The sequence below is a fragment of the Malus domestica genome, chromosome 05, assembly GCF_042453785.1.
Source record: "Malus domestica chromosome 05, GDT2T_hap1".
Classification (NCBI taxonomy): Eukaryota; Viridiplantae; Streptophyta; class Magnoliopsida; order Rosales; family Rosaceae; genus Malus; species Malus domestica.
The window spans coordinates 42,767,567-42,793,094 of NC_091665.1; the positions used below are offsets into that span (position 1 = coordinate 42,767,567).

Sequence of the window (25,528 nt, forward strand, 5' to 3'; positions counted from 1 at the left end):
AAATGTGTCTACATAGATAAATAATTTCATTTTTTAAAATTAATGAGGATATTACAAAAAAATTGAAAATATTTTGTAAAATTGACGGTGTGTGCAGTGGCATAAATGAAACCAGATACAAAATTTACGAGATTCCTCTACAGTCAGTGTGATTGGAGTACATCCTCAGAGCAGCAATGGTGCTTTCATTGAGAGTCTGGAATAATAGCAGTACAAAGATAACTCTCTATTATTTCCTATCCTCTTCCTCTTTTCTCTCTCTTCCTCTTCCGTGAACATCATTACTTCTCTGTATATTTTGATAACAGTCGGAGCACTTTATTTATAGAGCAACTCCATACAAACATATTCTTGTATTTTGAAATTTACAGCACATGACTTTGAAAATACGATCTCTTTTATTTCCAAAGTCTACATCACTTTGTGTAGGTATTGAAAATCTATGTGTGGACATTGAAAAATTCTACCAAGGTTTTCAATATCACTGTGGGCATTCATTAACCCACCAGTATTTTCAACACTCCCCATTGGATGCCCACATAACAACATCAGTTGCCTCGTTAAAATCTTGTTCTGTTTTTGGATGATCCCCTGATGAGTATCTTCTCCTGATTTCAAATCATTTAGGCTAATTGTTGATCATTTTGCTTCAGTCTCTTAGCAAAAAAAGTTGTTGAAAAAGGTGTTTTACCTGTTGTTAACTTTTCACAAGCTATTTCTTGAATTGGGCTGAAGGGCTTTCTGCTAGACTTGCATCAAATGTCTGAATTTTACTCATTTTATCTGGAGCTGAATTTGATTCAAGGGTGGTGGACACTTAATCTTGAATCGGACTTGTGATTTCTTCAAGGGTCGTCGAGGCTTCATCTTGAATGAAATTGGATCATGAGGAGCTTCACGTGGCAAGTGATTTTCAGCTTTGTCGGGAATGAATCAGCACGTGTTTGTTGCGTTTGTCTCCACATGCTTCAATGTATCATTTTCACTTGCATTACTTGTTCCCCTTGCATAAATGGTATTTTCCCTGGTTTTCCCCCATGCATGTGTGACATCTTTTCTTGTAGTTTTTGTCCTCTGATGCAGGAGTGGAATGCAACCCTTGCATTTGGATGGTTCATCACTTTCTTAGTGACTAGAGACCCAGCTCCAACAACAGTTGAAGATGGCTACTAGAGAGCAATACTAGGTAAGCAATCAGGAAATGTTCAAGGCAGTCAGTTCCTTACCGGAAATTTGAGTAGAGATTTTGACATATTGTTTTCTTTATCCTTGTCTTTGCAGGTAAGAACAAGGACAAAGGAAATGACAGAAAGATTGCATGATATGAGATACTCTTGCTCTCGTCCCTGATGATATAAGATACTCTTGCTCTGGTATGACTTGTTTTGAAGAGGTATTCTCGAAGAGGAAGAAAACTAAGTATTTCGAGATGCTATGTTGAAGATGCATTCTCGGAGATGAGGAAGAGTTAGACATTCTTGCAGGTCTGCCTTGTTATGGAGAACAGAGGTTGACATATATAGAGATTTAGCAAGTAGTGGTGATGTGTCTTTACTCTTGTCAGCAACTGTGGTGTAATTAGAACAGTAAGATTTAAGCATTTTCAACTTTGTCAGAGATTTTCAACAAAGTTGCACGCGATTTCCGAAAAAGCTGAGATTGCGTCTGAAAAATGCCAACAAATTTTATTCAGGAAAATGTGGCTTTTGAAATTTGGAGAGCGGTGCCTCTTCGATCTCTAAACAAATGGCTCTATTGCCTCTTCTTTTATAGAGATATCGATTGTATTCAAATTACACTTTGAAGATTTCCAACCTGTGAGAACTGTCTTTGTTGTATTTCTGAGATTTTAATTTATCTGACCTTCTTTTCCTTCATCATTTTCTGAAAATGGCTTGCCCATCTAACCTTTGTTTAAATTTGAGTCTCGGGAGGGATATAGACGAGCCGCATCAGGATAATATATGGCACCCGTCCTTGTCATCTTCTAATAGTCCTCTTACAGTTGGAGACTCTGTGATGAGGAATAACATACCGCTACAATAGTAGCTAGGAATCTTCTTATTCCAACGGATAACAGAATCCTTTCAGAACGGTCTGATGAGTTAGCCGTTTAAGACTCTTTGGCTCTTAGTATTCAATGTGCGGGCTCTGTATCCAATATGGGTCAATGCCTACTTGCTCAAACTCGCCAAGTTGAATCATTGATGGCAGAGGTGGCAAATCTTAAACAAGATATCAGATGGCTCAAGCACGAGAATAGAGTGTTACACGTGTTTACAAATAATTACTCTACAAGTATGAAAAGAAAGCTCGACCAGCTGCAGGAATCTAAAAGTTGGATTCAAAGTGATCACCAAAAGTTCGTTGCTAGATTTTGAAAGCAGCTGATGTCTTCCCCTTCTGGTGTTTTGCCTACTGGGGTGTCACATGATCAATCTCCAATGTCTCCTCCTTCTAGGGTACTGTCGAGCACTTAGACTTCACATGAGCAACTTTTGTGAATGTTCCCTCATGTTTGTTCATTTTAACTCATGTGTATGTACATGTCTGTAATTTCTCGGAGACATTAATAGATAAACTTTATTTCATTCAGTGTATTGTGCTGAATACAATACAACATATATTTTCCTAAGATGTGGTACTTCTTAACCAAATATCAATTTATCTTTACCCTCACAAAGATAAATGATCATTCTTAGTATCGACATTATTTGAGTATTCAACTCATAATCTTCAATCCAAATGGTTCTTTAATATCATAAACATCATGGATAAGATTCATGTTGGTAGATTGTTCGATCTGCAGCTCGAGACAATATTTCTCTCAACACTTTATAATCTTTCTTGACTCTTCAGGAGTCACAATTTAATATCATCAACTCTTCAGGAGTTCTAATTTAATGTAATTAACTTTTGTAAGAGATTTTAGTATGTTGCAACAATATCATAATGATAGTACTCACTAAGGCAATTTATACCATGCATTGGTATTGACTACATAATTCATGCTTTACCCTTCCGGGGCTTACTTCAAGCAATTTGAATCCTTCAGGGATTTTCTACACTTCATGACACATTTTCCTTTGGAATATATACAGAACAATTTGCTCCCATGTATACTTGAGGGATTTACTTTTGGAGATATGATGCGGGCGACCCACAACCCTTCGTATATAATTCTCCAATCATCTGAACTCGTTTACAAGAGTATAATTTTAGGTTTCAATTAGTAACCTTATGTCATATCATGTGAGTGTATTTCATTGTATTACAAATGCCCAATGTAACCTCATTGGTTCAACATCTTTTTGCTATTTGTATTGTATTCAAGTATATAGGTCTATTTTTCCACGTTCTTACAAAATTGTAATGGAATTGCCTTTCTCCATCTTTGGTCAATAATTTTTCCTTTAACGAAAAAGAACGGGACTCAATATCAATACAGCTCATTTGATGAATTTAGTAGCTACTTATAAAAACCAAAATTACCATTGGTTATCATCAATCTATGATCCCATATTCTCATGTGCATGCGCATGCATAAAAACTTATATCCATTGCCTCTTCAAGGGCATTATACTATCTTTCCCATGATAGTTATAATTTAGAGAATGTGGATCATAACCTTTTCTTCAGCGTTATAGAGCTTGGATTTTAATCTCCACTTCTGGGCGTTGAGTCATTTAGAACCTATATGTCTATCATGTTTCATGCATGAGACACCAACATTCCCATGTCTGCGGATTGTCGTTTCTGGGACTTATATCCATGCGGCGACTGTCATACTTCTGGCATACAACAGTTATGCTTTGAGAATGCAATAGTTTATAAGTGTCATATTCTTCCTATTTCGGAATACTGAATCTTTTTTTAGTTTGGCTGCCACGCTTCAGGTGTGCAACAAAGAAATCATTTCTTGTAGGCACATTTGCAGCAAGTACATGTGATTTTATCACTTTCGTTGCATTATTAAATGCATATGGCATTTGATTGACACATCATTGCATCATTCAATTATTCTTACTTCATTTTCATGTTGATTGCTTTATGAATCAAAATAAGACAATTTCTCTTCGTTCTTCCGGAATGGTCTTTTCTCATCATTCTTCTGGAATGATATTTTCTCCCCCCTAACGGCGGGAAAATTGTCTTATCAAAATGACAGTCCACAAACCACGTGGTAAACATATCCCCAGTCAAGGGTTCTAAATATTGAATGATAGATGATGTTCAACATCAATGCCCAATCTGCAATGATGCCTTATTTCAGTACGTTGTGGCAGTGTAATAGGCACATAGATAACACAACCAAAAACTCGTAAATGTATAATGTTTGGCTAGTTCCCAAACATGAGTTGTATTGAGAACTATTGATGGTTGGTAACATGTCTCAACCAAATTAATAATGCATCATGCAAAATAGCATGTACCCATGTAAAAATTGGCAATTTTGTTTTTATGAGCAGAGCGCATGTAATCAATTTCATCCACTGCAGCACTTCAAACTTACGGTGCTCATCAAGTAATTTCATGTTCTGATCTTCAGGATCAAGGGACTTCATGCCTGATCTTTCTGTATGATGGAACTTCGGGTCCAATCATTTTATGTGATGAGGATCAAAAAACTTCAGGTTCTGATCTGATCAGATCAAGGAACTTCGGGTCCAGTATGTACTCATCGTAATAAAAAGAAGTACAATAAATAAATTAAAGCAATAAGCAGTAATTCCAGCCATAGTGAATAAATTGCATTTAAGTAAATAAAGCTTGTGACAAATGATTTAATTCAGCATCATTCACATAAATCAAAACTTAAAGCAATAGGCGGTAAAACCGTCCATGGTAAATAAATTGCTTTAAAGTAAATAGAACTTGTGAAAGGGTTTTAAACTAACACCAATTTACATAAATAACAAGAAGTATTAGACCTCATTTTGTTTATTATTTTTCTTTCTTTTGTCAGCACTTATTCAAACCTTTATTATTTTTTATTTCCTTCTACAGCATGGTGCCATGCACCATGTCTTTATTTATTATTTTGACCAAATAGTGTCGTGCACCATTCAAATCCCTTTATATTTTATTATTATTAGTTTTCTTAGGGTGCAGTCAACACCACACATGTGCCTTACCATTCCATCAATCCCAATTTTCTATTATTTTTCTTCCTTCTCTGTCTCTGCCAGTCTCGAAATGCAAGGCCAACTGGCTTGTTGTGAAGGTTGCCCAAATTCAATTTAATTCAAAAGGCTATCAGAAACTGGAGTTTTTCTTGCATGACCTAGGGAACATGGCATCGCGAAGCAAGAACCTCCTACAGAGACATCAATGACAGTGGGGTTGACAGAGGCACAAGAGAGGGAGGCTTAAGTGGAGTCAGTTTTGCCATCACCATCTCAAACAACCGAGTATTCATGGGAGTTCTCGAGATCCGTCGAAAACGACGCGATCTGGGCTTCCAAGTGTGATGAAATTCTCCTGGATCTCTGGAAACCAGTTGTCAAGTACGAATTTTCTCATCTCGTGATGACTGCAAGTCGTTGTAAATTTCAATTCTCGCTGGAATTCGGTGGGGCGCTTCAAGCGCAATGGCAGAGACAGAAAATGGACATACCTTTTATTCTGTGAGATTTTCACTAGCAGAGGTGAGAGGTAGGTAATACTTCACCAGATTTATGGCGTTGTACTTTCCATTGACATAAGAGCTTCTCGTTCTGATAACGTGTTGTAAAATTGACGGTGTGTGCAGTGGAATAAATGAAACAAGACACAAAATTTACGAGGTTCCTCTACAGTCAATGTGACTGGAGTACATCCTCGGGGCAACAGTGGTGCTTTCATTGCGAGTCTGGAATAATAATAGTACAAAGATAACTCTCTATTATTTCCTCTCCTCTTCCTCTTCCTCTTTTCTCTTTCTTCCTCTTCCGTGAACTTCCTTACTACTCTATATATTTTGATAGCAGTCAGAGCGCTCTATTTATAGAGCAACTCCATACAAACATATTCTTGCATTTTGAAATTTATAGCACATGACTTTGAAAATACTATCTCCTTTATTTCCAAAGTCTACATCACTTTGTGTGGGTATTGAAAATCTATGTGTGGACATTGAAAAATTCTACCAAGGTTTTCAATATCACTGTGGGCATTCATTAACCCACCAGTATTTTCAACAAAATATTCATTAAAAACTGGTTTTTGTTACTTAACTAAAAAAGTGAAGTAGTTTTTGGTGAAAAAACAAATGCCAAACAGGACCTATTAATGATTAATATAATTAACTCTAAAAGAGTGATAGGATCTGACACACCCCGAGCCGGGATGTCCACTAGGACTCCGAATTGGGCTGTGATGGTCGACACCTGGATGGTGACGAAGCCATAAAGTATGATGATGTGGAAAAAAGTAGATAAATTTAAACCTAAAAGTGTTTAAATGTAAGAGTGCGCTATGAGCGAAAATGAATCCATTTCACACGTGACGTCAGAGCATAAGTAAAGTACAGTAAAGTGGATCAAAATTCATACCATTGAAGGTAATCTCCAATACGAAAACTTGCCACGAATCCTCGTCGATACGAAAGTTCTGCTACTAGACCTGGAAGGATAAAAACTAGAGTGAGTGGCCATAAAATAAAGCTTTAGTAAAGACCTTCTAAACGATATAATCCATCTCCGTAACACATGTTTAGCTTCCAGAAAATCATACTATGGATAAACATGAAATCAAGGGTATACTAACATTAAATCCAGAAGTATGCCACATCACAGCATCTTGTTAGCAATATAAATAATCAAGTGCTTAATAACCAATACTAGCACGCCAATCAGAGTCACCTCTGCTGACCTGTACGACTACAACCATATCTCATTAAGCAATGCTAGCTCATAAGTCGGAGTCACCCATAGTGACCTGTACGACTTATCCATATCAGAGTCACCTCTAGTGACCTGTATGACTTATCCATATCTCATCACATATGTTAGCTCATAAGTTGAAGTCACCTATAATGACCTGTACGACTATCTATAGTTCAATAAGTATACATGCACACGAGTCGAAACCACCTAAAATGGTCTGTACGACAAGACTGGGCGTAAATAAATACGCTCAAGTGCTACGATCACGTGAAGATTGTGCGAATAATCGTGGGTCACCTACGAGTCGGAACCACCTAAAGTGGTATGTATGACAGGACTGTGCACCTACCTTGGATCCAAGGTGAGCGTAAGGTGTGGGAGGTGAACATCATGTGAAAGACTGTGCCTCGCCACGGGCGGGAGCATTACACCAGGGTGCAGGTTTATGAGCTCTCAATACATCTCAACATAACATGTACGACTCATGGGCAATCCGTACAACAGTGTCGGAGTTACTTAAAACATAATATAGTCATGCCATCACTCGATCTTTCCAAATAAAATGTAATCATAATTATGCATCCCACGTTTCACAACATATACTCACCTAAACTTATCTATGCATCCCACGTTCACCTACGTACCTTAAAGCATTCATAATAATTATGCGCAATAATATACTTATAGACATGCCTTGATGCAATTCAAAACTTAACCTTATCGTAGTGCTTCCAAATATATATATATATATATATATATATATATATATATATATATCAATAATGTGGCATAAAATTCACAATCTATGATGCTCTACTCCCGAACTATAAATTTTAAGGAATAATTATCGATGACAAGCTCAACTAAACACTAGTTTAACTAACTATCAATACTTACAATTCTTTACTTCAAATTCTTGATCCTTCACACAATGATTTATGACCAACATCCAATCCCTGAATCATAAGGTTAAATCTCACATTTTCTACCAATGTCCCTCACCTTGCACAATTTCCCAAACAAGGCTATTGTCTCAATTATTTAATCTCATTTATGTTATGGCTGCATCTAACGTTTCGTTAGACTACCTACGTACCCTAAACAGGGATCAAGTCATTCGTAGTTCGCATTAGTATTTCACGACATTCACAATAATTATATGCAATAATCAGTTTATAACCGTTTGAGGACATATCAATCATATATATATATACACACACACACACACATGATAGAAAGGAAAAGACTCACTCACCTGAGGTCCACGCTACGACTCCCTAGCACTTATATCAAGACATCACAAACCATCGTCGCATGTGGCCAAGTCCAATTTGGCTTGGAAAAGCCCTAATTTTGCTAAAACCCGCCGGAAACCCTAGATTTGGTGACTTCGATCCGTCACCTCCGGTGCTCCGCCACCTCCAAGGTTGTTTGAGCTTTGTTCTAGACCTCAAGGGAAGTCAATTGGCAGTGGTAATTGTATGGAATTGTTTCAGAAATGGCAGATTGCCGCCGTGGGTGCCCTCGAAGTCGTTGGTGCAAAATCACAAAACCTAAGCTTAAAATCCACCAATTAATGGATGAAAAAGGAAGAGGGGAGGTCGTGGGATTGTTTCCAGGTGGTGGTTTGGGTTAATTCACCAAAATTTGGCTGGGAAACCATCGATTTCTATGGTTCCTGTCGGTCAGGTCACATGGGTCAAGGAAGACCCGTTTTGGGTTCCCTCATTTTCTTCTTCTCTTCTTTCCCTCCTGGTTCTTCTCTCCCATTCGTCATTTTCCCTCTCTTCATTTCTAATTGGGCAGTGCCCATCTTCTTTCTTTCTTTTTCCCTTCTCCCCTCCGTTTCTTCTTCTCCTTCTTCTTATTTCTTACCCCCAAGAAAATCTTAAAATAATATAATGGTACTTATGAAATTATATAAAATAATAAATGGTAATATCATTACTCCAATCCGCTTCTACTTGCGCCTACGCGGCCGTATTGTCGAGTACTACATGAATAAGCTAAAAGAATATTTTGTACGTCTCACTATACGTTGGTAATGGAAAGTCAATACCCTCACCTCTAAGGGCATTTTCGTAAATTCATACTTTTTAAAATTTATAAAATCGTAGAACTAGGAATGGGTTGTCACAAGATCAGTCGCTCATGCATGTATATTAATTTTGACCACTTTGTAAATATTACAAACATGAATGATCAGAATCAATCTATCAACAAAAAAGAAAATCAAAATCAATCATGCACATGTGTGTAAATTTGTTTTGATAGTTCTTTGTAGCTTTACAAGCATTAATAATTATGACAATCCCACACGTGTACGTGACTATTTCTAGCATTTCCCCTAGTTTTAATTAAAGAATTGTTCTTGCATTGATAGATAACTAGCCTTTATGCAGGCGCTCATGCACGTGCAGAAGACATTTTTGAATTACAGCGTGCTACGTGCGATTTACATATTTTAAATATATTTATATGTGTGAATTGACAAAAGGAAAGTCAAATATTTGAAGTAAATAAATAATCTTAGATCATGCTAGAAAAACATCCTCACAAACCAATTAAAGCAGCTGAATTCAAATAATAAAATCGGTCTTTCAATTTCCATCTACATTATTGCTAGCCCATTGTGAGGCTAAGCCCACCCCCTCCCCCCTTAGTGTAGATAATATCGTTCGTTCAAAACAAAAACAAAAAGCATTTTTGTTCAAAAATTTTGGGTGAAGCTTGTAACCCCAAAAGGGGTTGTTGGCTTTATATATAAAGATTTGATTACTAATTTAATCACACTATTATGCGCATGCGTAAGACTTTTTTTATAACCAGTATTACGTGTCTCTTAAGATGTTTTGAACGTGTTTAAAAATAGAGAAAATAATATTTAATGAACAACTAATTGAATCACATTATTGCTAACCTATTGTAAGTTACTAATTAAAAAAAATGTACAAAAAAATTTAATTATTAAAAAAAAACAATGGTAAAATGATGAAAATACCCCTACATTATTTGATGCATTATTTTGAGTTACTTTTGATTTTTTTTGTTTTGGGAGCATTTTTTATCAAAACTTTTTTATGAAGGTTGTGACCCCAAAAAGGGTTGTTGACTTAAAGATTGGGGGACTTTTTCTTCACTTTCACATTAAACAAAGGGTACATGCCTAACTTTCTTCATTTTCCATATTTGCAAATTTTCTAAGTTCCAGATTTTAACTTCAATATGGCAACTTGGCCAAGAGAAATCTGCAAAGAAACCAAAACAAAGAACACAAAGTAAACAGAAAAATTTGGATAGATCATGTCAGTTTTAACAAAAGCGCGAGACTATTTTGTATTTTTCTTTTCACTTAACCCTATACAGATCTTACTTAATGTGTTGTTGTAGTCAGTCAATGCTATTAAAAGTTTTTTCCTAAGTAACCAATGCAGTCAAAAACCAAAAGGGTATGTAAGAACCAGAAACTCATATGCAAACAATCTTGCAATATTAATTATGGATTCGAGGAGCTCCTATCTGTTATCTTTGCCCTATAAATTAACACTTCTAGAAATTGTTGTTTTTCTTTTTTAGTGTCCTTAAACGTGGGTTGGTCATTTGGTCTGAATTAATTAGTACTAAATAATAGGCAAATCCAAGTCGCTCTTGCAGGCAGCCGAAATTGAAGTCAAGGCTCCCTTCAACAAATCCAAAGAAATTATGATCCTCCTACAATATTTGGGAACTGTATATGAAAAAAAACCTATTTATAAATTAGAATCCACTTAATCACCACTTCCTTGATTCAGAAGTTAGCAAACCAGCAAAGCAAAAAATTATGAATTTTGGAAAGGAGGACCTTGATCTGGTTTTGGTCCCAAGTGGACTGTTCATCATGCTTGTCTATCACATCATCCTCCTCTACAGATATCTCCATCAACCTCACACCACAGTCCTTGGCTTTGAAAACAATGACAAAAGAGCTTGGGCTGAAAGAATTATGCAGGTAATTACAATCTCTCCCTCTTTCTCGATTAGCGGACCGGATTATGTAACAACTTGACAGGCATCGGTGCAAGAAAAAAGGTTTTGAGATTTCCAAAGTTGTGACCCTAGCATCCAATTTGGGTTCATAATGCACATGTTGAGTTGCTGCATAATCTGGTCTGCTACCTATTACCCTAGCATAACCTAATTTTCATTGCACCTAAATAACTTTAATTGCAGGTTGACAAGAGAGATGTTGGCACAGCCTTAAATGTGATCTCATCCAACACATCAGCAGCAACTTTTCTGTGTTCCATCTCCTTGACTCTCAGCTCCCTCATTGGAGCTTGGCTCGGAAGTAATTCAACTAAGACAGTCTTCCAGAGTGAATTGATCTATGGCAACACCAACCCATCAATCCTCACAATAAAATACCTAAGCCTCTTGACTTGTTTTCTTCTAGCCTTTGCATGCTTTGTTCAATCAGCAAGGCACTTTGTCCATGCAAACTACCTGATCAGCATGCCGGATAGTAACATTCCGGCATGGTACGTGCAGATGGCGGTGATAAGGGGAAGTGATTTCTGGTCACTTGGGCTTAGAGCACTCTATTTTGCTCTTACTCTTTTGCTGTGGTTTTTTGGTCCGATTCCGATGTTTGTTTCCTCCATGGTTTTGGTCATAGTTCTACATAACCTTGACACAAACACCAGACCATTGCATCAGCATCAGCTTCCGGGAAAGGAGCTCGTTAAACACACCGGCGAGAGAATCTCAGAGGTGGCTGTGACCATTCAGCATCATACAGAAACGGTTAAAACTACGACTAGTAGTACTGCGTAATTGTCAATCGTGTATGCATGTTTGTTTGGAGTTGTTGGGTAGTAGGTTTCCTTAGCTAGTAGTGCTAATCGATTTATGTGAGTATACTGCCAAGAAAGATCAAATTGTAATTTGATTATAAAAATAAATAAATAAAACAATGTATTACGAACACCACGAAAGAGTTTTGGAAGCTAGAAATTGGGAGATTAACTTCAACATTTCCCTTCAATGGCCCAAAATTTTGTTAGTAGATTGGAATTTAGTATGATTATTACAAATAAGCACCTAGTATCCTCGTTTTGGGAAAAGAAAAAAAAATCAACTGTTATTGCACTCGACTACTAGTGCACTATGGATGAAGAGGTTTTTCTTTTATTGTAGTTTGATCCTAGTGTTTTTCTTTAATATTATCGGTTGTCAGAATTACTTTAGTCTAAAGAAAGCATTGCAATTGGCACTGTTCCTTACTGTTCATGGCTACAGTCAATTGTTTGCCACTTGATTTCACCTGATTTACAAGGAACCCATCAGATTTGGGTTGGGTTGGAAGGGTAATTATTAGAACTTAGAAGGGTAAATTTGTCCGTAGGGTTCACTGCCTTCGACTTCTTCTTGCTCTCTCTTCATTTCCCTCAACCTGTAGCCCCAGCGCCGCTCACCCCCATTCTTCTTCATCTTTTCTAAAACCTAGCCGTCCCTCCATCTCTCTCAACCCTAAACCATCTTCCCCTTCTCCGTAAAACCCAGAGGCCGAGAGGCCTGAGTCCACATCACAACTCGCCACTCCGGCGAGCCTCAACTCCATCAAACAACCACTAGCTCCCTGGACTCCCCTTTCTTTTCTCTGTAAACACCGAGACGCACCAACGCCTCAATTTTCCGACAAAACATGACTACAGCACCACCACCACTCGCTCCATCTCACAGAACCACTATCACTCACTCTGTTCTGCTCAGGAGACACAGGCGAGGCCTTTCACTGTGCACTGGCTCCTGCCACTGTTCGTCGACTTCTCCTACGAGACTCACCTCTCCTGACCTCGGTAAGCCACCCTTACACTCCTCCCTTATATTTTCAATTTGGTACTCGAATTCAAGCTTACATGTCTTTTAGTTTTTCATGCTTCTTTCATCCAATCATCATAGCCCTTTCCTCTCTGTCTCTTTATAAACAATTTCCAATTGGTTTTTAGAGAGAGAAAGTGGCAGCAGCAGCAGTGGGAATGAATAAGGACTATTCTTGTTACTATACTAAAGTAAATTTTATATTGATTGGCTAGTACTTGGAGATGTCGATAACCTATGCACTACAAGTTCGATTTTTACCTAACTTGAAACGTGTGTTTGAATACTCTTTATATAGGACTTGGATTGTCTGCCGTCCTAGTTGTGGTGCCCTTCCATGCCCTCCTATTTTGTGCGGTCACGGTTAAGTCACGTCAATATTTTATATTAATTTTTTAATGAGATAATAAGACAAAAAATAATAAAAATATAAAATATTGACGTGGCTTAACCGTGACCGCACAAAATAGGAGGGCATGGAAGGGCACCACAACTAGGAGGGCAGACAATCCTTGTCCCTTTATATATAGCCAAGACAAGTTGTTGGTTTCTATATTTTATTTAGAGGCAGTTGAATTGACAGTATTGCTTAATTAATTTTGGCCTAATAAAATTATTTTTTCCCAATAATAAAAGCAAACTTATGTATGCAACTTGTTTTATAGGACATCCTTGTGAAAACACATGTGTACATACTCCATATTAGAAGCACACATTGTCTTTTTTTAGAACCTCGATGATACTAAAGAAATTTATGAATCTAAAAATAAGAAGTTACACTTAGTCAAGAAGACATAAAACTTCTCTCTCATCAAATAAGAAAACAAAAAAAACAAAAAAAGATAGGGACATAAACCTTACCCTTCTTAAAAAAATAAAAGAAAAGGAGAGGGGACACAAACCTTACCATACATCAAGAGGGGGAGATAAACATGTAGGTCGGTATGCCCAAGAAATCCGAATGCAGAAAAAGAAGAATCTATATAGGAGGAGCGGCATGCCAAACAAAAACAAGCGAAGAGGAGAGATGCACACATTGACTTAAGGTTGTACATAATTGATAACCTAAGTAACTGGAAATTATCGCATTCACGATCAATGAAAATTTGATTTAACTCTACAAACTTGATAGTTCGTATGGAGCCATGGCCTACAATGCCAGTCACTTCTGATCACCGCCAGACTTTCTCAAAGTCGTGGCAAGATAGGATCACGACCGTCGCGACAGACAAAGCTAACATGGGAATAGGTCCAAAAAACCACAACAGAAAATTGAGAGCAAAGTAGAGTGCTCTAAGCCCAAGTGACCAAAACTCGCTTCCCCTTTCAACTGCTCTATCGGCTTTTTTCACGTCGCTTTTCGCGGTAGCTCCCGGGGTGGCTAAAAGGCAGTTTGAGTGAACAAAGTGCCTAGCTGATTGAACAAAGCATGAAAAAGCAAGGAGAAAACATGTCAAGATGCAGATGTACTTGATAGAAACGGTTAATGGGTTTGTGCTGCCATATATTATTTCACTTGGTAAGAAGTTGTTAATGGAGTTTGCCATCCAAGCTCCAATGAGAGAGCACAGAGTTAGAGAGATTGATGCTAAGCAGTGGCGGAGCCACCTTTAGACTAGGATAGGCTCGGGCCTATCCTAAAATTATTTTTTCCTAACAACTTTTACTATCATTAATTAATTTTATAATACCACTATCAACTTGAATTTGTGTTGTATTGGTCAGTCCAATTAACTTCAATCCAACAAATACAAAGCCTTAAATTTTTTGCATTAAAGATTCGAAATTATAGTTCTATACTAATATTAGTTGATCATATTCTCTGTTTCTTGCCTATCTACATTTTTTTCCTTTGCTTGTAGACTATTATTTTGGTAAATTTCTCATTTTCCTCTATTAGATCGTCTATGAAATCAAGAAGAGAAATATTTCCTTTTTCCAAACTAGCACAAAAAACCCTTCAAATGCTCTCATACCTTCATGTTTTTAGAAAAAAATGTTATCTTGGCCACTATGAGAAAATGAATGCATGGTCAGTTACATTTGAATTTGATATCAAGAATGAAGAATAAATGGATGTGCTTATAATAATGTTTTATTTTCAACTCTTGATGTAGTTGATCATTTGTAATGAAGAATTAATGCATGGTCACTCACCTTTAAATTTGATACCAAGGCGGCCAAAAAAACGAGATAGTTTCTGCATATATTATGTCCATTTTGGTTTAAAGTGTGCCCCTCCTAACATGAATTTCTGGCTCCGCCACTGATGCTAAGGACGTAGTTGCAATTGTATTGGAGGAAATAACATCAAGAGCTGTTTTAACTTTCGTTGCAACTTGAACATCTTCACCCTGCGGCAACCAACTGTGAACAAATTAACACGGAACACGCAATGGCTCATAGCTCAAATGGTTAACAGCTTTCGTCCATGCACTTGAGAGGAGTATATATAAACGAATGTCCATGCACTTGAGAGTAGTATATATAAACGAACTTCACAAAATTAGGTGAAATCAAAGGATATTAAACTTACCTGCAAGATTTTTCCAACCCTATTTTTCTTGTCAATGTTTTCAGATCCAATGGCAGTGGAGAGAGGGTGATTGATGTATTTGTAGAGGAGGAAGAGGTGGTAGATTAGCACGATCAGCAGTCCGAACTGGACTAGCACAACATGTAAGTACTCCTGAAAACCCATAGCTTCCAATCTCATGGTGCTAAAAATGAAAATGCAGTAGAGCTGTGGAGGGGTCTTGTTCTGCTTATAATGGAGCTGCCCTGCCCGTGATTCTTGGGATTTTTCGGGATTCTTTAATCAAGTATCATGGATTGGACTTGACCGGACAGGAAAGGACGGAACTATTCCTTTATAAACAGAACAGGAAGACCCCTTACTCATCGCCATTTAGCACCAAGAGATCGGAAAACTATGGAGTTCTAATCATGCTGATTTACCACCTCTTCCTCCTCTCCTTTATAAGTACCTCATGCAGCCTCTTTCCACTGCCATTGGATACGAAAACACGGACAAAAAAAATTGGGTTGGCAAACTTCTGCAGGTAAGCATCATGTCTCCTTTTTTAATACAAGCGATATTTGAAGGACCTCGACTGCAAGGGTACGTAAACGCTATTATCCGTAATTTGTTTACTTTTGATGGGCTGCAGGACCAAGATGTTACGAAGAATGTTTTACCAGTTATTACTGTGGTTTCCTCCAAGTAAACTTGGCAGCAATCTCTCTAACTTCTGCTCTCTCATTGGAGCTTGGATGGCAAACTCCACCAACAATTTCGTCCCAAGAGAAATAATTTATGGCAACACACCGATCAGTTATTTCTATCAGGTACATCTGCCTCTTGACCTGTTTTCTCCTTGCTTTTTCATGCTTTGTTCAACCAACTAGCCACTTTGTCCATTCAAACTACCTGTTAAGCACTGTGGGAGCTACTACAAGAATCGATGGTAAAAAAGCTGAGAGAGCAGTTCAAAGAGGAAGTTCAGTTTCGGTCACTTGGGCTTAGAGCACTCTATTTTGCTCTCAATTTTCTTCTATGGTTTTTTGAACCTACGCCGATGCTTGCTTCCTCCATTGTAACGGTTCTGATCCTAAGTTGCCATGACTTCAAGAAGCCAGATACGAATCAGCAAGTCATCGCTATGTAAATGAAGGGTATTATTTATTTCTTGAGAATGAATTTTGAATAAGTTAAAATCATATATTCTTCTTCCTTGTTGGACATATTTGTTCTGTCATTTGTGGTTTTCATCAAGTAATAAACAATCCTATTCATGTTAGAAATTTCAATCCCTAATTGCACGAGGGGTAGTATAAGGAATAATGATAGTCTAGCATGCTTGATATGTCACCGGAATGGTAAGGCCAGCTTCTACAACATTTGCAAGCAAGTTGGACCTGGCCATTTAGATTTAGCAGCATCCAATCTTCGCTCCGGTTGAGAGAGGTCCAAAGTTCAAATTTCACGAACGATAATTGTTAATAAAAGAAACTTTTGTATGTTTCATTTGGAGCTTATGCAATAGGAAGTCAATGAGTGCTTTTAACAAATCCATGCACAATGGACTCCTCAGCTAATATATATGAGTAAAGGGGTCTTCTTGTGATAAGATTTGAGTTGCAAATTAGAACTTGCACAGAATATTCAGCATATGTGAGTCTCCATTTTTGCAACATCTTACAATGTCACTACTAGCTGCATATAAATTGGAAACTGAAGTAATTAAGTTATAGTATACAGCCAATCAAAAGCGAGTCAAAGTTTACGTTGTTAAACAAATCCCAAAATATCCCATGAATATTGGGCAGGACAGCTTATAAACAGAACAAATCCCCTCTACTGCATTATAGTTTTTAGCACCATGAGATTAGAAGCTATGGATTTTCTGCATTTTCAGAAAGAGTGCTTAGATGTGGTGTTGGCCCCAAGTGGGCTCTTGATCATGCTAATCTACCACTTCTTCCTCCTCTACAAATACGTCAATTACCCTCTTTCCACCGCCATCGGTTCTGAAAACAATGACAAGAAAGTTTGGGTTGGAAAAATCTTGCAGGTAAGTGCCGTATCTTCTTTTATTTCTCCAAAGTTCGTGATCTTTTGATTGATATTGGGGTAGGGGTGAATGCTCCTAACCAGTTCAGCTACGAGCCTTGCAAGTTCCGTGTTAATTTGTTTACCATTTGGTTGAATCAGGGTGAAGATGTTCAAGTTGCAAAGAAAGTTAAAACAGCTCTTGATGTGATTTCCTCCAATACAAGTGCAACTACGTCCTTAGCACCAATCTCTCTAACTCTCTGTGCTCTCATTGGAGCTTGGATGGCAAACTCCAACAACAACAACTTCCCAAAGCAAATAATATATGGCAACACAAACCCTTCAACTATTTCCATCAAGTACATCTGCATCTTGACATTTTTTCTCCTTGCTTTTTCATGCTTTTGTTCAATTAGCCAGGCACTTGGTCCACTCAGAGCAAGTCCATTCCTCCTTTGGAGGCTGGCCCAAAGCCCAAAAAAATAGGTTGGCACCCAAAAAACTCACTCCATCCCACAAAATAGGCCAGCCCAAAGTCCACCCCAGTTTGTAGGTCTCCCAAAATAGACTAAGGGAGGAACCGGCTTCTATGGTGGTGTCATGCTGACGCCATCATAACGTCAACGAAGGCCAGAAATTTTTTTTGTGTCAGGCACATGGGAAACACACGCGCATTCCCAACAAGGATATCGACGGCAGGCCCCGCGCTGCAGGCACACTAAAGGGGCACGAGATATGGCCACATGGCGCGTCTTCAGCCGTTGGATTTCCAACGGTAAAAAAAAATTTGAAATTCAAACCCAATGGCTAGTGACGTGGCACAATCTGGACCGTTCCATTTTCAGATCAAAGGTCTAGATTTTTCGGTCAAAAACTTTTAAAAATATAAAAAAAGGATAAAATGTCATAAATTAATGATATTTTTTTTATAAATAAAGAAAATGTCATAAATTAAAAATAAAATAATTATTTTATAATAAAAATTAATAATATTTTAGTAAAATAGACTAGGTTATTTAGTTTTAGGGATGAAAATGCACTTGGTTAATTACTATTCATTGCAGTCAATTACTATTCATTTGGGTAGGGGTGGAGTTGCTCCCAAAATACCTGTTGACTGCACCGGGAGCCACTGCGAAAAGAAGAAAGCCGAGAGAGAAGTTGAAAGGGGAAGTGAATTTTGGTCATTGGGTCTTAGAGCACTCTACTTTGCTCTCAATTTTCTGTTGTGGTTTTTTGGACCCATTCCCATGTTTACTTCGTCTGTCGCGACGGTCGTGATCCTAGCTTGCCACGATTTTAAGAACTCCGGCGGTGATCAAAAGTGCCCGGCGTCGGCCAATGCTAGAAATGAACGGTTATTGTTGGTTTCCTGAGCTTAACGTTTGTAGAGTTGAATCAAAGTTTCATGGATCATGAATGCAATAATGTAAGCCCTACTACTTCTTAGAACGTCAATGTGCAACAGTGCATGTAACATGGAGTATATACAGGTCTTTTGACAAGGATAGGATCATGCACGTTATTAGGTCAACTCAATCAAGCAAGTATATCAATTCGATTGCCTCTGAAAAATATAGAAACCTACCACTTATTTGGTTGTATATTAGAATATTCAAACGTGTAGACATGTTCTTTTACTTTATTTTATAATTATTGTAGAGAATGATTAGACGAGATTAGCTCTTCGTCAGTCGTCGTGTGCGAGGCACCAACCTTCTCCTGAAGAAGAAATGATCGTTGCACCCATAAAACCCCACGCCCTTCCCCCTTTATTAGATTTTATTAATAATATGAAGAAAAACAAAAAATAAAACAAGCGGGGAAACTAGATCAATACCCGTTAAAAATAATTAACAAAATCAATATGTTCTGGTTTACGAATTCTTGAGCTCCAGTGACTTGAAATTGTATTTCCATAATATTGATGCCCAGTATCCACCTCCTCATCAACAATTTGCGCCTCATGACCTCGAACGGAAGACATATACTATCCAATCAATACAAAGTTAACTCATGTGGTCTTTTTGAGAACTAAATGTTTGCGAGAATGATCGTTTGGTCCAATAACAGTTTGGCTTAGAGTTTTTATCAACAAGATGGGTCTCTACATGTGTAATATAAAAGAGAGTTCTGAAAGACTTATCGTACTAGTAACCAATAAATTCCAATCTAGAAACCAAAAAATAGAGTGAATGGATGATGAATATTTTAAAAGTTTGATGTGCTTTTGCTTGTCGTACTTTTTAGGTCATCCAACTTTATGTTCATACTGGAAAGATTAAATTCTTAAACTAAATTGACAAATGAAATCTTGTGTCACCAATAAAAAAATAAACATGTTAATCAGTACTTAAATAATAATTCAATCATCAACAACCATATTATTTGGTTTATTATGTTTGGGTTAAAATTTTGATCTCCCTAGTAGTACCCGTCGAATTTGTTACAAATGTAATGTTGAGTTTAGGGAGGATCGAGTCAGTATTTTGGTGTCATATGTATTCCTTGTATCAATATCTTTTGCAACTAAAACGAAAGAGTGGTACCATCTGCACACTTATTTTATCTTTCATATAGGCTTGTTAAAATTTGTACTTTGAACTTCTTCAATTCATCTGATCCGTTGATTAAAAATTAAACTTTTTTTATTAAGAAGATACGATGTTTCCGAGTGTCTTCATCCTGTGATAATAGCTCTGGGTCTACATGGAAATCAAAATTTTAAATCAAATTTACAAACCAAATAATGTGTCATCAATAATAAATAAGTACGTTCATCAACACTTAAGTAATAATCCAATCATTAACAAACACATCATTCGGTTTATAAAATTTGGTTTAAAACCTAAAGCATATGTTCATTTTTGGTCCATTTCATCAAATCTTGACCGTACGATCAAATACCAAACGTTTACCATACAGCATAACCCGACAGCCTCTGCCAGCGACAACGACCGATGCAGTTCCTGAGTGGTCCTCACGCTCCACACATATTTCGACACGTGTCATCCGATCTGGAGATAGGATTACCCTGAGTGCCTCACGCCCTGCAAGAAGGAAAAAAGGCAGACTGAAAATTTTCTCTGAGTCGTTAAATTACCTGCATCGCTGAGCTGTGGGGCGCAGATCACCGAAATGACGGAAATAGCCCTTCGTCAGTGCAACGCGTGGCGAGGAAGGGGACGGAGAAGGAGCGTAAGTGAAAAAATGACGTCGGGTGCCTGCGGATGATTGAAGTGACAAAAGTACGATGAGAGGCAGAGGCACTCAGGTAGGGCAGAGGCGGGCAGGGGCAGCACCCCCGTAAAAGTCGAGGGGTCTCTCCTGCAAAAGCGACGCCTTTAGTCGTTTGGGCCCTTTTAGTCGTAAGAGCGAGTCCAATCGATTAAGGAGGACAAATGCGGTGAAATTTACTCTGAAAAGTAATTATTTTTGTGCAACTCTACTTGTTGGAGAAGAGGAACGAGCAAGAGCGATTACTATTTAAGCCTAGAGGCATGAATTGGCAGGGCAACCCAATGGGCTCCTGCCCTTTCTTTAATTGCCAGACAATGATTGTCTGCCTTTCCTTTTCCGGTGCCCTCTCGTGCCCTTCTGTTTTGTGTGGTCACGGTTAAGACACGTCAACATTTTATATTGTTTTTTTATAAAGATAATAAAACAAAAATAAATAGTAATATAAAATGTTGACGTGCTTTAACCGTGACCACACAAACAGAATGACACCAAAAGTGGGAGAGCAGACAATCATTGTGCTTAATTGCCTCCCAGTTTTTGGACCATTGGAACGCCTTTTTGGGGGCCGTAGGCAATTTTACCCAATTGCCCTGCCAATTGGGCTGCTAGTGGACTTGATCTAACGAACCAATTTTAATCTAAATGGTTGGTCTCCCTAATACCACCGATGATCTTGACATTTTTCTTTCCCCACTCGCCAATCAAACAAGTATTGAGTTAGAGAGATTTTTCAATGTAATTTAAGTCCGAGTTGGTATATTTGTTGGGATGTGATATTCATACACCCCATTTTACTTCTCACATACCTTTTAAATTTTTGGTCGTCGGATCGGATGAATTGAAGAAGATCAATAGACATAAATTATCAAGAGGTGTGTGGATAGCACACCCCTATTTGTTTTGTATGTGTCTTAATATTATGAGAGGAAGATTAAAAAGTTTATTTTTATTTTATATAGTGAAACATGATGTACTTGTTGTTTTTCAGGCATATGAAAATATCATGCTATGAGTTATATGTTTGTTTAATATACGAGAGCAAACTACTTAGAACATGTTCACAAAAAGGTTTTACACACGATAATATATTATTAAACCAAATCGTCAAATGAATGTGAATTCATCTTGGTAATTCATTCTATTGATACATGGGTTTTTGCTGAGACAAAGGCGCCAGGCGCGAAGAAGAAGAGTAGGTCATGTGCCATGGTAAAGAATCAAGAAAGGTGGGGGTAGGAGAGGGTGGAGACAATTGGCCCACTGGATTCGTATTTGCAATGTGTCACATGGTTTTGCACAAAGTGGAACCTTGTAGGGTTATTAGGTTGTGAACTCACTTGGCTGCGGATTTGCTGCATGATTTACAATTGCCACACTAGGGTTTGTATGTTCACTTATTCAGTATCAATGAAATCATTCTTGCAGAAGATATTCAAAGTTCAAACATGGTGGATTTAGGAAAAATTATTTAAAGGGTCACATGTAAAAGTTCACAAACATTTCTTACACATACAAATACAATAACTTTAAAAATTAAACCAGAGTTCCATCATTCATACTAAGACAAGCAACTCCTCTTTGAGGCATTTTAATAAGCAATTGTACAAAGGGTAACTCCAACTCAGGGCCGTCCCTGAGATTTTGGGGGTCCTGTGCGAGACTCCAAGGGAGGCCTTTAAAAAGTATAGAATTTTGGTTGATATTTTTTTTTTCACATTTTAATTTTTATTATTATGTATAAATTGAGGTAAAAAAAATAAAGACTGGTGTTGTGGTTAGGTACCTATTTGCATCCCTATGTTTTTGGGTTCGAAATTCCTTATTTTTGCATACATTTTGGTTGCTTTGTTTTCTTTTACATTTTAATTATGATTGTATATAATTGAGATAAGAATATGGTGGCTAGGTATCTATTTACATCCCTATATTTTTTGGTTCAAAACACCATACTTTAAATAACAAAAGAAAATTAAAATCAAACACAAGTCATGCTTTTAAATACGAACAAAAATTGAAATAAAACACAAAAGAAATGCCATGCTTTAAATAACAATAAAATAAAACACAACTCATGCTTTTAAAACACAAAATAAATGAAAATAAAACACACAAAGAAGCCGCTGGGTATGGTCAAACCCAGTTCATTATCCATGAATAAGACTTGGAAGACAACTACACGGTAACACAGCTAGTATAATTTGGTATATCATTGCAAATATATATATATATATATATATATATATATATATATATATATATATACACACTATCTATATAGGCAAAATTAAATCATGATCAGGAGCCATGTGCTGTAACACCACTTGCATACCCTCAGGACCGGCTCTGCTCTAACTTTTAAAAAAAACAACACCAAAGTCATCTATAGAGATTTATCGAAATTAGAAAGTTCAATTGACCTCTTGACCGCGTCCACCCATGGTTCAAAATATTCAATTTTACATGATGTTAACGTAGAAGGAATCTTAAAATTATTACCAATTATTAAACCAAAACCAATAAAACTGAACAAATTAGAATGGCGTTGAATCTTGAACATGTTTAACTATTCATCTAGATGCCCTAGTTAAACCTGTTTGCAGTAGGTCCACATTTGACGTTCTTCTTCTGGAAAAATTCAGAGACGGTGAAAAGTACTTTAGTTTCATCAAATCTTTCACGTAAATCCAACAACAAAATCCAACAACAAAATCCAACAACTTGCAAAAAGGGGTACTTTCACTCTTCACTTCGATTCCTTCACATTTATGTGAGCAAATTATTAGCCTGCGCAAACCCAGAAAAAGCATAACTGCATTAGCAACAATTTTAATTTCGTTCACTTACAGTTTTACCACGCCACCGGACATCATTCCGAGAAACTTACGCATGACACTTAATTGTTAGTTGCAACTAATATAAATTTACGTAAATATTTACAGATCGTGCACTAAAGAAAACAGCTAGCAATGGGATCGACTTGGATTGGGGGTTAACCACAAGCACATTCTTACCAACTGAACCAAGCCTCGTTGGCTAGTGTTGTAATTTCAATCAGAGTTATTCTATTTTTTTTAATTATACTTTTAAAATTATAATACTTTAACCATATCATATATATAACACCTAAAGAGATACACCACGTAATAAGTGTTTCGAGTACAACAATATGAGTGTAGTCGAAGGATGTTATTAAAAAGATTGGTTAATTAAGTTTTAATTGATCACCATTAGGACAACATTATGATATCAGATTGTCTCCCACATTATTAAGTTTTGCCTTTTTAATGATGTTTTTTAACCTAAGGTCATCTCTAATGGTATTCTTATATTTGGCCTCCATTCGTATATATAGCACACTAAAAATAGAGTTTTTAGAAGAGTGGTTATAATTTGTCATTGGATATGATATTCACACATCATTTTTTACTTCTCTTATATCCTTTTAATTTTCGTCCGTTAGATCAGATGAATTGAAAAATATCAAATGATAGAAATTAATAAGAGGTGTGGGATAAGTAAAAGGGAGTGTGTGGATAGCACACCCCTCCACACACCCCTTTTCCATTCCGCACATCCCTTTTTCATCTCCAATGGTGCATGAGCTATATTTTTTTTCTAAATATTTTATTAATTAATAATATATTGAGGAATATTATAGTGTACAACACTCAGTATAACTCATCAACTATTACGTATTGTTTAAAATTAATTAAACTGGAGAAAAAGTAGGAAGAAACTGAGTAAATATATGGGAAAATTTTATTTTGTGCTAAGAAAGTGTGAAATTATTAGAATGTGAGTGAGATATTTAGATTTTTTTGAGTTTTTTTTTTTTTTGAACAAACGATATTATTTACACTAAGGAGTAGGGGTGAGCTTAGCCTCACAATGAGATAGCAATAATGTAGTAGTTCAAATCCACATTCAGTATTTAAACAAATGGTTGATATTCGATGTTTACAAAAGTTTTGACATTTTTTCTTATTAAAAGAAATCCCAGCCCCAAGTTCCAAAACCCCACTAGCTTACTTTAAGGGTGTGTTTGTTTGCCATCACTAGACTTCACTGGACTGGAGTAGATTAAGAGTTGGTGTAGTCCCGTATTTGTTACCTACAAGTAGGGGTGGGCACGGTTTGATTCAGTGTGGTTTTGAGTGAAACCAAAATTTTTTGCAGTTCGGTTTGGTGTGGTTTTGAAGCCAAAACCGAAATGAAAACCAAACTGTTTGGTTCGGTTTGGTGCGGTTTCAAACGGTTTTGGTTTGGTTTTTAAGAAGAAATGTAGAATTTGCAATTTAACATATTAATAAGCATTTCCCAGTAGCAATAAGAAAAAGAAATTTGTTATGTAAGCAATTAGCATGTTGCATGCAGTTGTGATGTAAAATATGTTTGTGCAACAAAATGGTGTCCCGTACAAGGTATAATATAAAATAAGTTGAATAACTTTGAATTCATTAAATGTGAGCGAAACTTTCATACTAAAATATGTAATATCATGCTTCAAATGAGTGAACTTCATTAGATCATTGTTCGACTCTTGATAACAAGATTAGTCCACGGTTGTACATATGTTTGTGTGTGTGTGTGATGGTATAAAATAACAATGATCCTTCGAGTTAATGAACAAAAGAAAGTGATGAATGATGATATTCTATTGTGGTTGAGTCCATACTAAGTGTATGGATTCTAACAAACAACCAATTAAAACATGAAATCTAATATGGACATTTAATTAAATGTTTATTAATATTTGCGGTGCGGTTTTCAAAAGTCAAAACCGAAACCAAACCATTTTCTATGTTGCGGTTTAGTTTCACCAAAATCGTTTCAAAACCGCAAAACCAAACCACTCGGTGCTGTTCAATTTGGTTCGTGTTTCGGTTTCGATTTTTGGTTTTCAATTCTAAGTGCCCACCCCTACCTACAAGGACTAGTTAAAATGGAATTAGAAGAGACTCGTTTTGACAAAAGGGCTCGCTAGATGGTCTTAGCAAGACCCTTTTAT

At 36.9% G+C, this 25,528-nt stretch overlaps 3 protein-coding genes and 1 long non-coding RNA gene across 4 annotated transcripts; 3 read left to right on the forward strand and 1 right to left on the reverse strand.

Moving 5' to 3' along the window:
* Window positions 1–97: 97 nt before the first annotated feature.
* LOC139195813 (uncharacterized) lies at window positions 98–1,712 on the forward strand. Its single transcript, XR_011580847.1, has 3 exons — window positions 98–973; window positions 1,065–1,186; window positions 1,282–1,712. It is a non-coding gene; the product is annotated as an uncharacterized lncRNA (long non-coding RNA).
* Window positions 1,713–10,551: 8,839 nt separating this feature from the next.
* LOC103435086 (uncharacterized) lies at window positions 10,552–11,882 on the forward strand. Its single transcript, XM_008373479.4, has 2 exons — window positions 10,552–10,854; window positions 11,076–11,882. Exons 1-2 carry the CDS (start codon window positions 10,687–10,689, stop codon window positions 11,676–11,678), a joined length of 771 nt encoding a protein of 256 aa, XP_008371701.2. The 5' UTR covers window positions 10,552–10,686; the 3' UTR covers window positions 11,679–11,882.
* Window positions 11,883–13,669: 1,787 nt separating this feature from the next.
* LOC108173337 (uncharacterized) lies at window positions 13,670–15,723 on the reverse strand. Its single transcript, XM_029103594.2, has 3 exons — window positions 15,262–15,723; window positions 14,962–15,079; window positions 13,670–14,313 (listed from the first exon to the last, which is right to left on the reverse strand). The coding sequence occupies exons 1-3, from the start codon at window positions 15,439–15,441 to the stop codon at window positions 13,898–13,900; spliced, it is 714 nt and encodes a 237-aa protein (XP_028959427.1). The 5' UTR covers window positions 15,442–15,723; the 3' UTR covers window positions 13,670–13,897.
* A 1,384-nt stretch (window positions 15,724–17,107) lies between these two features.
* On the forward strand, window positions 17,108–18,656 carry LOC139196276 (uncharacterized). Its single transcript, XM_070821963.1, has 3 exons — window positions 17,108–17,299; window positions 17,440–17,639; window positions 18,368–18,656. Exons 1-3 carry the CDS (start codon window positions 17,108–17,110, stop codon window positions 18,654–18,656), a joined length of 681 nt encoding a protein of 226 aa, XP_070678064.1.
* The last annotated feature ends 6,872 nt before the right edge of the window (window positions 18,657–25,528 follow it).